This window comes from Glycine soja, chromosome 20 (assembly GCF_004193775.1).
Source record: "Glycine soja cultivar W05 chromosome 20, ASM419377v2, whole genome shotgun sequence".
NCBI lineage: Eukaryota > Viridiplantae > Streptophyta > Magnoliopsida > Fabales > Fabaceae > Glycine > Glycine soja.
In genome coordinates this window covers 13977193-13992189 of record NC_041021.1, presented here as the reverse complement: position 1 = coordinate 13992189, position 14997 = coordinate 13977193, and the positions used below count along the sequence as shown (strand labels likewise).

At 34.9% G+C, this 14997-nt stretch overlaps 1 protein-coding gene across 1 annotated transcript; it reads right to left on the bottom strand.

Annotated features, from left to right (window-relative positions):
• Window positions 1-1103: 1103 nt before the first annotated feature.
• On the bottom strand, window positions 1104-8870 carry LOC114403665. The gene is made up of 5 exons (XM_028366768.1): window positions 8463-8870; window positions 3841-3905; window positions 3697-3757; window positions 2773-2919; window positions 1104-1381 (listed from the first exon to the last, which is right to left on the bottom strand). The coding sequence occupies exons 1-5, from the start codon at window positions 8731-8733 to the stop codon at window positions 1257-1259; spliced, it is 669 nt and encodes a 222-aa protein (XP_028222569.1). The 5' UTR covers window positions 8734-8870; the 3' UTR covers window positions 1104-1256.
• Window positions 8871-14997: the final 6127 nt, after the last annotated feature.

The following is a 14997-nucleotide window of genomic DNA, read 5'->3' as shown; positions in this document are numbered from 1 at the left end:
CGAGAGAAGAAACACTTTAAGTGTTTGTGCCTTAACAAACTTGAAATTTAAGGAACTATGGGCCATCTTCCCTAGAAGGGTTGCTGAGTGAATTGCACAGATGGACAAGAGACAAACACATGTAGCAACACTAACTAAGGACAACCCATCATATACCAAGAGACGACCTCTAACACTTGACAAAGGTTATTGCACGTTGATATGTTGGGGCCAAAACAACTCTATAGTATAAGGACGTGAAAATAGGACAAGGGGACACCATATCTTGATACCTCTGGTGGAGAATCTTGTCCCGCACAAGGAATGTCCCCCCCCCCCCCCCAATGAACAGTAACCACTTGGCGTCCTAGGGAGAAAGAGGGGAGACCACACTCAACCGTTTGATAAAACCACTATAAATAGAGGGAAGGACCCAATTTTTCCCTCAGGTTCACATTAGAACACAAACTTACAAAGAAGTTTCTCTTGAGACATCCACACTCAAGGTCTCCTCTATAGGCAATGACATTCTCTAGCATGAACACTTTCCATGGTCAAACCAAGCCATAGAAGTAATTTGATTTAAGATTTATTTATTTATTTATTTTCTATTTTTAGTTTTAATTACAAAAAATGTTACTTTGTTTTCATTTTGATTTTTCTATTTTCAAAAAAGTTTGTATACCAAGACTTACACCACCTTGCTTTTCACACCAGATAATTAGTATATTGTTAAAATTATTAAAAAAAAATAGCAATTTTTGTACATCATCCAAGAGAACTCTTCCTTAGAGGATGACTCTTGCGGCAAACTTTCATACATATACCAAAAGCCGATGGGGGCCTAAGCTAGAGCCCTCCATTTTATCTCTCTAGTGTTCTCCAATGTGAACATTTTTAATTAACAAATTACTTATATATTATAACAGAAATTTGGGTGATATCTAAAAATCAAAGTATTAGCAATGACTAAGTTTAGTGATGTAAATTACTGTTTCGGAGGTCATAAAAATTTGTGACTGATTTTTAGAAAATTACATAAATGATTCCGTCACTATTATTTTCTAAAGATAATAGACTGGATGACTTTTTTACTTAAATTCAAAAAACCACAACGAACCCTGTTAACAGATAGAATATCAAGCATGCTTACCTCAACATTGCACCGCAAATCAAAGGTTAAATTATACATTAATTGTTTTACTTAATCAAAGCCAAAATTTTCATTTGTTTATTTTAACTATACAAAGCATAACATGCACACTACAGCTAGATGTTCAACTTGTTTCGGTATCATCACTTTTGTTGTCGGTGTCTAGTTCAATTTCAGTTTCTCCAACTGTGTCAGCAGGCTTCACGTCTTCGACCTTTGATACCCGGAACATAGCTAAATGGGTGTCTCCTGGAAATGATAATGACAAAAATCAAGTATCTACACTCATATAAAAACTTCAGAGATTCATAAAATGATCAACAAAATAATCGTATAAATGTGCTTTGTACTTTGTAGTACTTCGTATGTATCATGTAAGGATTAATTTATCCTTTTTGAAACACTATTTGGAACATGATACAAGTCACTCAAATTCATATTAAGTTTATAAATTTATCATGTAAGTCATTAAGTTTATAAAGTTTCCTCTGAAAGACCTCGGCTTACAAAAGAAGTATTTTTTTTTTTTATATAGAAAAGAGCAAATAAACAGAAGTATTCAATCATAATTTTTTATGGAACTGGGCAGCTACTAGTGACAAGAATTTATCAGTTACGATGCATGATCTAGTAGTCAAAGGTATCCATTAGAAAAGCATGAGTGAACAGAACCTAACGACATCTTTATAGATGATAATAGCATTTTGATAACACTTCTATATTTTTCTTTCGAACAAAGATATTCTATAATATCAATCATTCCCATCGCTATGGTGCAATAACATTGGAATTATACAGAGATTGGATCCAGAAGATTATCAGCATAATGGAATTTAATGGTCCAGATCATATGACAGGAAATATTTGTGTAGGTGCCTCTCTGGCTAAAACTACCCTCAAAAAGTTTCTTCCAAGGGGTTTCTTGGCATTTAAACGAATATCTTAATAGTCTATTAAATAATGCTAGAGAGATTCATGTTTGGACAATTAGCTACTGAATCTAAGATACAACTTGAAACATTGACATTTTGTTGGAGAAATAGAAAATAACCATTCTTCACTTCTAACTCACTAGTTTCAAAACCTAGGTAATTTGAGTTTAGGTCCAACTCAACCCAAAAGCTAATTTATGAGGTGAGATTTTTTTCCTACATATATACACTATTTTGATCACATCAATATAGTTAATGTGAATCTCCAACAAGCATCCTTCATATTGAGAATTGGACATCCCCAAAACATGAAATTTGCAAAACTAGACACTTTGAGGTGATCCAATAACGGCTCTATAATTCGTAGCTCAATAAGCCTAACAACAATCACTAAAAACACTCTAATACCGTTTTAAAAATTTGAATTTTCTCCTAACTTACCTCTAAAAACTAGTTTATTATGAGCATTAGTCCCTTACATGCACTTTTTGGTCATATCATTAGAATCCTATAAACTTTATGCTTGAGATGTATAGTTCAGCACGAGGAGGAGTGTCAAAAGTCCCACATTTATTAATAATATGACCAAAATAATATATATATATATATATATTATAATAATAAGAGTGCGACACCCGTCACCTAATAAACTAGATTTTGGAGTTAGTTCTCAAAATTATAGAAATTAGAAGTTTGTTAAGTAGGTACCAAATGTAATACAACTCCCAGGTGATATGGTGGCAACAACGCCAGGTCTTAGCCGCTTGTCATTGATGAATGTCCCATTAGTGCTATCCAAATCTGTGACAAGAAGATTCCCTTGTTTCTTCTGAATGCGTGCATGCACACCAGACACTGCAAATATAAGATAAAGTTTAAAATTGAAAATATGGTTCATAATTTGAAGCCAGTCAAGAGAACCAATCAACCAAATAGGTTAAAATTGAAGATACTTCAATTTAAAGGTTAATTGAGAGATTCTCATGAAGAGAAACAAATCAGGGAACACTAAGAACAAGGAGTTTATCCAGAAGCCTAGTTCTTTAAACAAATTAATGAATGTCCCATTATTGTTTAAAAAATTACTCATTAGATAAAAACTTAGCTGTAAATTTTACCATCAAATTTTTATTATTTTATGAATTTTATCACTCAAGTTTTATTTTCGTGAATTTTATCACCAACTTTCAAAATTTCAGGGATTTTACTATTCAAGTTTTTTTTTTCACGAATTTTATATTCCAACTTTCAACATTTCACAAATTCTACCATTTAAATTTTTAATTTTTGTGCATTTTATCATCATGTCAATAACAAAATGTAGTAGTTTTGTTTTATCCTTAACTTTTTTTTGTGACATGTGCAAAAATTAAAAACTTAAGTAGTAAAATTTGCAAAAATAAAACTTGGGGTGTAAAATTTACAAAAATAAAAATTGAGTGATAAAATTTATAATTAAGCCTAAGACAAATTATGTGGCATCCACAATCTTTGTGTGTCTTAACATGGTTAGTGATTATCATTAGACCTGTTTGATTCTGCCTTCTTAAACTGGATGTATGTTTGTAATTGTAGGAAAATGGAAGAGTCAAAATAGATAACAATTTATCTACTGGAACATTATACTTATACCTGTTGCAACTGGAATTACTAGATCAGCTTTATCAGGTACGCGTCCAACAGTCACCTCACTCTAAATAATTCAAAACCAAGCCAGTTAATTAATCTGAAGCATACTCAGCCACACAAAATATAGTTGATGCTAAAATTACTTACAGAAGCAATTTCATATGGACCAGGCATCTCAACCTTGAAGCCTATATGCCTTGTATCACCATCTCCTATCAAATAAGATTGATTTTGTATTCAATGTGATAAAGTACCTCGTTAATCTTGAGACAGAGAAAATCATTTTAAAACAAATTCTTAAAGTGGATAACTGAAGAAGAAGACCTATTTCTAATATATATTCAGTCAAGAACTAAAGATAAGGAAATTATGAAAGTTTTGCGTCATGGTTCATGTAGAAGATTTGGTATCCAGTCATCTAGTAAGATAGCGAATCTTATACTGTCAACAATATAGCAGGGAAGAGAACAACAAAAAAGGATTTCCAATATCCCAAATTATAATATATCCTAAGAGAAAATAGGCATTTTGGTCTCTGACTTTTGACCCCTTTTGCAAATTAGTCCCTATCCTTTTGAAATGTTAGAAATAGTTCCTATCTTTGCATAAATTTTACAAAATAGTTCTTGTCGTTAAATTTGAAAGTAATGTCGTTAGTGAGGTACATTGTTGACAATTTTAGTGTCACATAAACTATCTAACGTCGCAAATTGTCCTAGATTATGACACGTAGACTGGACTTTGATGCAAAATTTAAAATGTTGTCAAATATTTTCTTCTTCACTTGCTTCTTCTTCCTCAAATTAGGGTTTCTAAAGTGCCAAGTCACACACACAACCATTTTCTTTTCTTTCTCTCTCACTCTCCAACTTGCATTCAAGTCACCCAACCCAATAATAACAATAAAAAACTCAACCTCGCGAAGATCGAACACAACGCACTCCTTAAACATACCAAGATTCTCCCCCGGGTATTCAATTTTGCTTTCACAAAAACAAAATCATTTTTTTTTATCTTAACTCTAATTGCTTTTGGGGTTTTTTCCTGAACCATGTAGTTGTCGTACACCCAGATAAATTCAAATGATTTTTCTTCCATTTTTATTTATTTCTATTGTTCAATAATTTCATTGACTTTTCTTTCTTCCTCATCTTTCGATAACCAGTGATGTTTTTGCTTTACTTCTGGTTCTTAGTTGTCATCGCGCTCCATTTTTTTTTCTCTTTCGAATCTAGTTTCGTTGGTTTTTATTCCAAAACCTCATCTTTATAGGGACCACTTTCTGTTCTCGTTCTATTATTCTTTTTTCCCCTCATGGTCGTGGACTACTTTTTGGGTCCCTTGACTTCGTTTCTTGTGCATTTGTTTGTTTTTTTTTTTTAATTTTAAAGCTTCGTTACTTAATAGTACTTAGTGACCAGGGAGAAATACACACACTTAAGACTCCACCATGTTGGAATTGAGAGGAGAGAAGTTTTAAAAACCCTAATTTGAGAAAGAAGAAGCAAGTGAAGAAGAAAATATTTGACAACATTTTAAATTTTGCATCAAAGTCCAGTCTACGTGTTACAATCTGGGACAATTTGTCACGTTGGATAGTCTATGTGACACTAAAATTGCCAACAATGCACCTCACTAACGGCATTACTTTCAAATTTAACGGCAATGACTATTTTGCAAAATCTATGCAAAGATATGGACTATTTTTAACATTTCAAAAAGATAGGGACTAATTTGCAAAAGGGATCAAAAGTCAGAAACCAAAATGCCTATTTACTCTATATCCTGAACTAGCGAAAGCTTGTTACTATCGATCATTTATTTACTAACTTACACTACATGTTTTCATTTGAGTGATTTCATCCCAATTCCCAAACAGAGTAAGAAATGAATTAAGAGAGTTTGTCATTTAAGATGTCTTTCTGTAATTAATTTTATGAAGAACAAAATGTGCAATCACATGGGAGAAGATGAAGTTGAATGATTGTTAAGGTACATATACAGAGATAATTTTTTATAATATTGATAATGAAACAGTTACAGAACATCTTCATTTTCAATGAAAATTCATAAAGGACAATTGTAATTTGTAGAAGTTTAAGTATTTTAGATTATTCTTTAATGATGACATTATATATTTTGTAAAACCTTATATATTTTTCTTTTGTAAAAAAATTATAAACTATTTCTTGTCCCCACTAAGAAAAATTCCTGGATACCTGTTGCATGCCTATTAGAATAGGTGAGAATCAAGATGGACTATAGGTTTTGATATCATGTTAGATTTTAGCTTAAAATTAATTGACAATAAGTGAAGTTGTCCAACGTATATATAAACTGCACCCCGAGAATTGAGACAAGTGACGTGAATTTCCTAACAATTACATGATATCCATCACTATACAAATAAAAGGGGCAATGTTAATTTTCACTTGTATTGTAAACCAGTCAGAATAATATTTTCCATATTTTTTATCTGTTAAATAAATCCTATACTCTTAATACTGTTGTATAGCTGAACTGCCTAAGTAAGAAGCAGGATCTAAGTATCATTTTAAGTTCTTTATGGTATGGTGGCATCAGCATAGTGGCATCTAGTTGTAAAAATCAGAAAGTTTGCAATATTGGTGTCTGTTGATCAAGTTTGCCTGATCTTGTGAAGGATTGCACTTAACTAATACCAGAGTATAGTGAGTGAAAGTTCAACAAGACACATGCTAGCACTAACTTGGAGGGGGGAAATTCAGATTATAGCATACTACAAGTCACACATTTTAGGTGTCTTTGATCTACCAGACGAAGTGACAGAGCAATAGAGGGAGATGTAAATCATAGGATTTAAGCAGGGTAGATGAAGTTGAGAAACACTTCGGGTATTTTTGTGATAGAAAGATGCTTCTTATGCTAAAAGGAAAAATTTATTCCACGGCCAAAAGACAAGTGATGCTTTATGGTGATGGATGTTGAGCAATAAAAGGCTGGTATGAGCACCAAGAGAGTCTAGCTTAGTTGGTTGAACAAAGTATGTGAGTGTTGTAAATCCTCTGATACTATGTTCAATTCTTACGGACTAAAAAACATAAAAGGCTGATATGAGCAAAATATAAGGACGGGTTGCAAAGATTCTAATCTTGTGTTAAATGAGAGGTTCAACCAGAAAAGATAGGATTCAAGCTGAGTGGATAAAATGGAGGAATGCTTAGGTGCTATTATTTATGATAAAAAAAAAAGGTTCCTTTAAGCAACAAAGGAAATTATACTGCACAACCATAAGAGTAGTGATGCTATATGGTTACTAAATATTGAGCAATAAAGCCAGCAATTGCACAGACAAAAATATTGCTTTGGATGACTAGTCAAATAGGAAAAGATAAGATTTATGAATAAATTTAGTAAAGAGAAAGTTGGATTGGTATCTACTATCTAGTGAGAAAAAGATAGTGGAATTCAGCCTAAGATGGTTTGGGCATGAGAGAAAAAGATTAAGAAAAAAAAAAAAAAACCCAGTTAGAAGAGTTGATCATACAGAGGATAGCCCAATAATTAGAGATAGAGGTGGAGGTGGACCATAATAGATTCAAAATGAAACCACTAAAAAGGCTCAGGAATTAAATGGATTCTTTGAAGAATTGGTTTAGGACAGAACACAATAAAATCATTAGACTTATTTAGCCAACTCCGCCTAGTGGGAAATGCTTTGGCTGTTGTTGTAACATACATTTTTCCAAACTAATGTCTCAAACTTATATCCATTGACGAGGAAGAAAAAGTATGCATGATTTAATGGATCTTAAATACCACTTTCAAACCATTCATCTTAATTTTAACAAGCCTAGGGTGACATTGTTGACCTCTCACAAGTTAAATAAACTAAAGCAAATAGAAACCTTTGCAAACAAATAAAATTATGGCCGCATTGTCCTTTAAATAATAATGTATTCGAAATTTCAAATGAAAGCACTATATCAAATGTTACACATGTCTAATTCCTATGCAAATCTCGAAGTTGTTATGGCAAGGAATTCCCAATTTTCCACTAGGATTCTAAATCACCCATATGAAGGGTATCACCTTTACAACAAATTTTTATTTATTTCTTTCAAATTCTATTCGCCCTCTTAAATTGAATTACCGGAAAGACAGACAAAGTAATTCCAAGATGAACTTTTTACATTAATTTCTTTGTTACATGTTGAACCCTTCAGGAATTAGAGGTGTTCACCAGTCATCGTGGTTAGGTGGGTGCATGCTGTATCCTAAAGTCGGTATATACTATAACACCCTATAATATATCACGGATTTGGGACTCTAACATAGGCTAATACCATTGCGCTACCTCAACCTCAACAAGTTAAAGGCTTAAATACTTTTTTCTTCTTAAAATTAGCTTCTTTTTTTTCATTTTCATTCCAATAACTTTTTTAATTACTATAAAATGTGTTTGTTTAATTTTCCGTCTATAAAAATTTACATAACGTTTTTTTTATTGTTTAAATTATTTTTTTATTGTTCAAGATAGCACTTTGAAAAAACAAACACATTTTGCAAGACTAAAACAAACAAAAAATAAAGAAAAATGCATTTAAGCCAAAATTAAAATAAAATAAAAGAAAATTTTCATATTTATGTACATTCTCGTATGTTCCTAATTCCCAGCACATTCTATGCAAGATTTTTAGTTTATAAAAACAGAAAAAAAATGCAGAGGGATTACTTAAAGGATCTAATTTCTAGAGAGGGTTTATATTTTGGAGGAAGATGTAACTGACCAACTGGTTCAAGAAGCCATCTTTCTGCATCATTGGTTGTTGGGGTTGTTGCAGCCTCAGAGGCACGTAAAACTCCCACCAGGTTCTGCTTTTCGTTTGCTTTGGATCTAAACAGAAAGCACTTGAGCAAATGGTGGTGATGATAGGGTACCGAACTGAAAGCAACTGAGGTTGCATTGGAGTGAAACAAGAGTGGTGAATTCAGCAGAGGTGAAGTTTGAGACTTTGGAATCTTTGCAAGGGAGAGAGACTGAAAAAATATGCTCTCCATTGGAGCAAGAATTTGTTAAACAGTGTGAGTGAAAACACTACTTGGTGTTTTTGCTCATATGGGTTGGCTTGGTGCTCTTAGTAATCAAGGATAAACCTCTCAACTGAAAAGTTGATCTTGGTGTGACTAAAGGGAATATGAAAGTGGAGTATGTGGCAGTCATTTAATGCGTGACAAGAGATTGGATAACTATATCTAGATCAGTTATTGTCAAGTTTTTTATTTTCACCATCAGCGTGCCCGTGGGGTTGCACACGTGGATTTTTGGATTCTAAATTTGTAAGAATGTTATTCATGTGTATTTATTAAAATAGATATGTGAAGAATATATTAACTTAAAAAAATTATATGAATAAAATTATAAACGTAAATAATTTATACTTGATAATTTAAATTTATTTTCAAATTGGAAAAAATATATATTTTTAAATTATATTATGTCCTAAATAGGAATGTCAATAAAATACTCTCTAACTACAAATAAAATTGACAATAAATAAAAGATAGATATTTAAATGGTCACCCGTGTATAATTTAGATAGATATATTTGTTGTCTGTTAATCAATGATACATATAACATTTTTTATTGTGGACTTCTCAACAACTCTCATGCTACGATATTTCATGCGTTAACACTTCATTCAGCATCTTGGTTGGTCAAAATCCTCCATCAATCAGAATCCACCATAGGTAATCATTCTGAGACTTCGAAAATCAGCTCTACATGCTTTCAAGATCAATGATTATCCTCACAAACCAACACGAGACATTTTTAGTATGCTTTGTCCTCATTGACATGCTTTCTGGAAAACTTCTTAGAAGGTCACCCATCTCATAACTACTCCAAAGCCAAGCATGCTTAACTATGGAGTTCACATGAGATAGACTACTGAAAAGTATATGTATCTTGTTGATATAGGTAGTACCAATTAATTCTTTTAAGTCATCATCAACTGTACAGTCTCATACCTACACATCCTTTGGATCTCTCTCATTCTGGTGTGATTTCGGGATGTTACATGCACACCAACTTCCTTCTTGTTCATCCTCGAACCACACTGTATCGGGAGAGAGGTTTGCTTTGATACCATTTGTAGCCTCCCTGATTGAATGAATATCAATATACTCGTTCCACAGATACTCATTAAATACTCTTTATAAGAAATTTACTTCAATGTTTCTATTTAAATAGTTTTTTTTGCACTTCTAATCAGATTAAAGTAATATACCTTAGTAAGTTTTGTTTGGACCCAAGAGATCAAATTATTTTAGTTTATTATCTTTTGTTTGAACTTATGAGATTGAAACAATTTAAATATTTGAATAAAATTATTAATTGAATAATTTTAGTTTGGATCATTAAACTAACATTTTGAAGAAAATGTTAGAATATATAAAAAAAATATAGTTAAATTGCATTTTTTCCATCCATGAATATTTGCAGATATCTATAAATATTACAAACATTTACTTGATAAGACAAGCAACAAATAGCTACTAACTGTATATGTCTTGGTCTGTGTGTGTATATATATAAATTTATCTTTTACACAAAAAAAAAATTGTCATTGTACCGTACAAGTATTTGTATGGTATGAATCGAATATTTACTTGATAAGACAAGCAACAAATAGCTACTAACTGTATATGTCTTGGTCTGTGTGTGTATATATATAAATTTATCTTTTACACACAAAAAAAATTGTCATTGTACCGTACAACCCGAAGAACTCAGCACGTACTTGGCTCGTGGCAATTCCAACAGGCACCAAAAAACTCGGCCATGATGCATAAAAGAGCAGTTCACCAACGTGACTTCAAACATTAAGCAATTGCCTCGATATCAGACACCAATATATAGACCTAGAAGGGAGATCCCCAAGTACATTTTTTTTATCCTAAATGTAGACACAAAGACTTTTCAGGACTATTGACTTGCTCGTCAAAGTCTCTTTTGTAGATACCTTCCCCCGCTTCAATATCGAAGATCAGAGATTCAATTGAGAAAGAGAGGACCAAACAACTCAGTCAGACCATGTTAGAACTTAATAGGAACATTTGGCCCCCACCGTGGGGCCAAGGAAAAATTTTCCTACGACCATAAGATGGTAGCAACAAGGAGAGGCAATCCTTGTTCATCTGGGCACTCCACACGAGCCGAGACATTAGCAATACGGAAAATTCGAGAACAAATGGAGTAGTTGTGGAAGAAAATGAAGGTCTATTTGGAGGCCTCAAGACAAACATAAGGCAAACATGTGATGATTAAGGGAGGGAAATGCAAACCTCAGAGCCCTACTTGCAACTTAGCACCCACCTTCGCCACCCCCACCACCACTATCTCCACCTCGCTCCCCGTCCCCACTACCCACCCATGCCAAGACACATACCCAGGAAGATCACACTCAACTTTCCTCATACAATCTCCATGAGCAACCTCCAATCCACTCTCAACTTAGTGTGGAAACAATGATTTCCAAGATTATTTTGATGATGCCAAATACTCAATTCAAGAATCAAGAGTCAAGCAAGTTTCAAGAATCAAAGAGTCGTTCAATCAAAGTAAGTTTCAAGAATCAAAGAGTCGTTCAATCAAGATTCAAGATTCAAGTAAAGAATCAAGAGAAGACTCAATTAAGATAAGTATTAAAAGAGTTTTTCAAAATATTGAATAACACAATTTTGATGAACATAATTTTTCAAAGAAAAAATCTTTTACCAAGAGTTTTACTCTCTGGTAATCGATTACCAGAAGGTAGTAATCGATTACCAGTAGTCAACATTCTTTTCAAACTGATTTACAAAGCTGTAATCGATTACCATAAGCAAGTAATCGATTACTAATGTTTTAAAACATTAGATTTCAAATTTTAAGAGTCACAACTTGTGATAAAACATTTTCAAATAATTTCAAACTTGTGTAATCGATTACACAATACTTGTAATCGATTACCAGTATTTCTAAACGTTTTGATTTTTAAATTTAAATATGAAGAGTCACATCTGTTGATGTGTAATCGATTACACTATGATGGTAATCGATTACTATTCGCTTCCGGCAAGTGCACCGGATCGCACAAGTAGTATAAAACGGTAAGAACCGAGTATCGAACTCTCGGGGAACTTGTGTTACTTGGTAAGTTATTTCAGTGAATAGGTGTCCAGTGTGAAAATCTATGTGTGAATATGAACAGGTATGTAAACTATCTATGCAAAAAGGAAAATCACGCGAGAGAAAAGATGTGTAAAAACAAGCAGAAAACGCGTTGGTCTTCCTAATAGGTGCCTGATGCTAAAAAGATATTTTCTATCTAACAATGCTCATGTGTTCCTATGGTGTCTCCTAAGATGCTAAACCCTAATTTCTCATGATAGTTTAGCCTAATCCTGATCAAGAATCATCCTCAGATTCCTCTTGTTGGACTAAACTCAACCAGGATCACATTAAGACAAACATACTACAACTAAATTATCGCATCCTGATTCCTCGTGATAGTACGACAACTTAGCCTTGTCCTATCAAGGTCATCAGAATCAGACCAGTTTCCACTGTTGAATGACCCTAACAAAGCATGCATCTACGTGATCAAGGTAAAGGCATACTAGAATGAAAAGTTGATAGCACAGAGAACCCACAAAACATCATTAAATAGATAGAAAGATATTTACATCAAGTACCTACAAGGAAGATCCAACAGAGGATTTTAGCTTTCCATAACCAAGAAGCCTCCTTTACAACAAAGAGAAGAACAAGATGAAAGATTGCAAAAATACAAGTGGTGAGGATGTCTCCTTCACTTCTAGGATCTCACAACCACTCACAAACTCATCTCAAGCTCTCAGAACGACTTCCGCTTCAAGCTCTGGTCTCTGTAGATCTTCACACAGCACAACCCTCTGAAGGAGAGGACGTGCAGCCCTCTGAAGGCGAGGATGTGCAGTCCTCTGAAGGCGAGAGCGTGCAACCCTCTGAAGGCGAGGGCGTGCATCCCTCTGAAGGCGAGGATGTGCAATCCTCTGAAGGCGAGGACGTGTAGTCCTCTGATGGCAAGGACATGTAGTCCTCTGAAGGTGAGGGCGTGTAGCCCTTTGAAGGCAAGGGCGTGCAGCCATTTGACGGCGGGGACGTGTAGTTCTCTAAGGGTGTGGTCATGTAGTCCTCTGACGGCGAGGATGTGTAGTCCTCTAAAGACGAGGACGTGTAGTCCTCTGAAGGCGAGGGCGTGCAACCCTCTAAAGGCGAGGACGTGTAGTCCTCTGATGGCGAGGGCGTGTAGCCCTCTGAAGGTGAGGGTACTAGTACCCAAGGGTCCACCCTTATAAGAAAACAAGAGATTGACTCATTGAGAGGGCCGGTCATTCCAAATTCAAAAATATTGGATAGTAGATGTAGGAAATCTATGTAGTTAACATGATTTTTAGGGATCTAGATGCATGCATCCTTTGTCTTGAAATGTGGTAAATGTGGACTTCGTATGCAACAATGCAATGTAATGGAAAGTTGTATAATGTTCATGACATTCTTTCCCTATTTTGTGATTTTGATTTGATTTGATTTTTTTGGAAAACACAAATTGACTGTCCTTTTGAAAGAGGTGATAATTCATGCAACCTTATCCTATCTTTTGATAATCTCTCCGGGAATTCCCTCAGAGTGTATGTTCTGCTTGATTTAAACACTTGACCATTTTGGAGTGACGACAATGGAACCGTTTGACGCTTAATCAATCCATTGAAATCCTAGGGTTTGTCCCCCTTTTTTTTTGTTTAAGAACATCGACGGGTGAGAACTTTTGATCTGCCCCTAGGTTCGCTTGAGGCTCATGCACGGTGCCCCTCGTTGCCCAGTGTAAGGCTTTGAGGTACCAATTGTTATCTTTCGTCATGACCTTGTAGCTGGGAACCTATTGGGTGAGAACTTCTAATCTGCCCGTAGGTTCGCTTGAGGTTTATGCATGGTGCCTTTCATTGCCCCAGTGTAGGGCTCTGAGGTATCCATCATTGTTTTGTTTTCATAACCTTGTAGCAAGGAAGAATGAAAGAGGCGGTTGATTCTCGCAAAAGTAATTTTTCAAGGACGAGAAATAGTTGAAGGATTTTCTTAGTTGACGGGTTAAGTCAAATGACTCCTATTCTTGATAACTCACTTCTCTCTAAAAAAGACAAACTTTCCGGAATGATAAAATGAGGTCACATGAACATCTATATTTTTTCTTGAAAACACAGTCAATCAAATGCTTTTTTCCTTTTTATTTTTGAACTTTTTTTCCACTTTACTCGTCGTTTTACGGCACCCTCACCAAATGTGTAGCACGAGTAATTTCTGATTGAACGGTCTTGGAAGTCCAAACTCAGGAGCGCAGGTCGCTTGAGCAAACAAACCAATGGCTTGCACCCACATTCTAGTGGAAGCAAAGATGTAATTACGAGAGGATGAGGGACAAAGATGTCAAATTTATCCATTTTATTTAGCATTGTAACTATGGTTTACAATAATGGCATAAACTTGAAAATCCTGATGAGTCATTAGAGACATCTAACAACAACCTTCAAATTGCCCCATGTGTGGCATCTCTTGTCAATGTCAGGACTTACACACGATTCTCCTCAAATTTCAGCCAGCCCACATCAATTAGACCTTGCACCTTATGCTTCAGGGCCCTACAATGCTCAATGGAATGCCCCGGGGCTCCTCCATGATAAGCACACGTTGTGTTCGAGTCGTATCCTCAGAGAAATGGAGGTTGAGGAACCTTGGCTGGGGTTATGGCTACCATTGAATTATCAAGTAGATATGGGAGCAAAATTGGGGTGAATTCAACAGGCTTTTTCGATGCAAAATTCATTTCTTGGTTGGTGTTTTGGTTTGTGCTAAATGTAGTGTTCATCATTGGAAGTGCGGTAGACAGGCTTTGTGGTTGATTTAGGGATGGCCTTTGTGGATGATTGGGTGAGAGGGACTGTTATTAGCTGAGTAATGACATTGTTGGGCTGATGGGAAATTTGACCGTGTAGGAATGGCGGTCATAGCAAGGGTTTCTCCCTTATTCTCATCCTTTTCATTTGCCCCAGTTTTCGCATTTATCAAAGCAGGATGATCAGATTTGCCTTTTTCCAGACCCACTTTGATCCTTTTGCCGGTGAAGACCAAATCTGCAAAGCTTGAAGGTGTGTAACCCACCATTTTTCCATAGAAGGGTTGTGGTTGGGGGCAAAATTGAGGCCCCTCCAAAGTGTTTTGCAGGGGTATACCACCAACTGCT

What these genes read in the sequence shown, in the direction of transcription:
- LOC114403665 (XM_028366768.1), bottom strand. Translation starts at nt 8,733, where the DNA reads ATGGAGAGCATATTTTTTCAGTCTCTCTCCCTTGCAAAGATTCCAAAG. An exon ending in GTCCATATGAAATTGCTTCT is followed by an intron (nt 3,758 to 3,840) that starts GTAAGTAATTTT and finishes TGAATTATTTAG; the next exon opens with AGTGAGGTGACTGTTGGACG. An exon ending in TGGGAGTTGTATTACATTTG is followed by an intron (nt 1,382 to 2,772) that starts GTACCTACTTAA and finishes TATCATTTCCAG; the next exon opens with GAGACACCCATTTAGCTATG.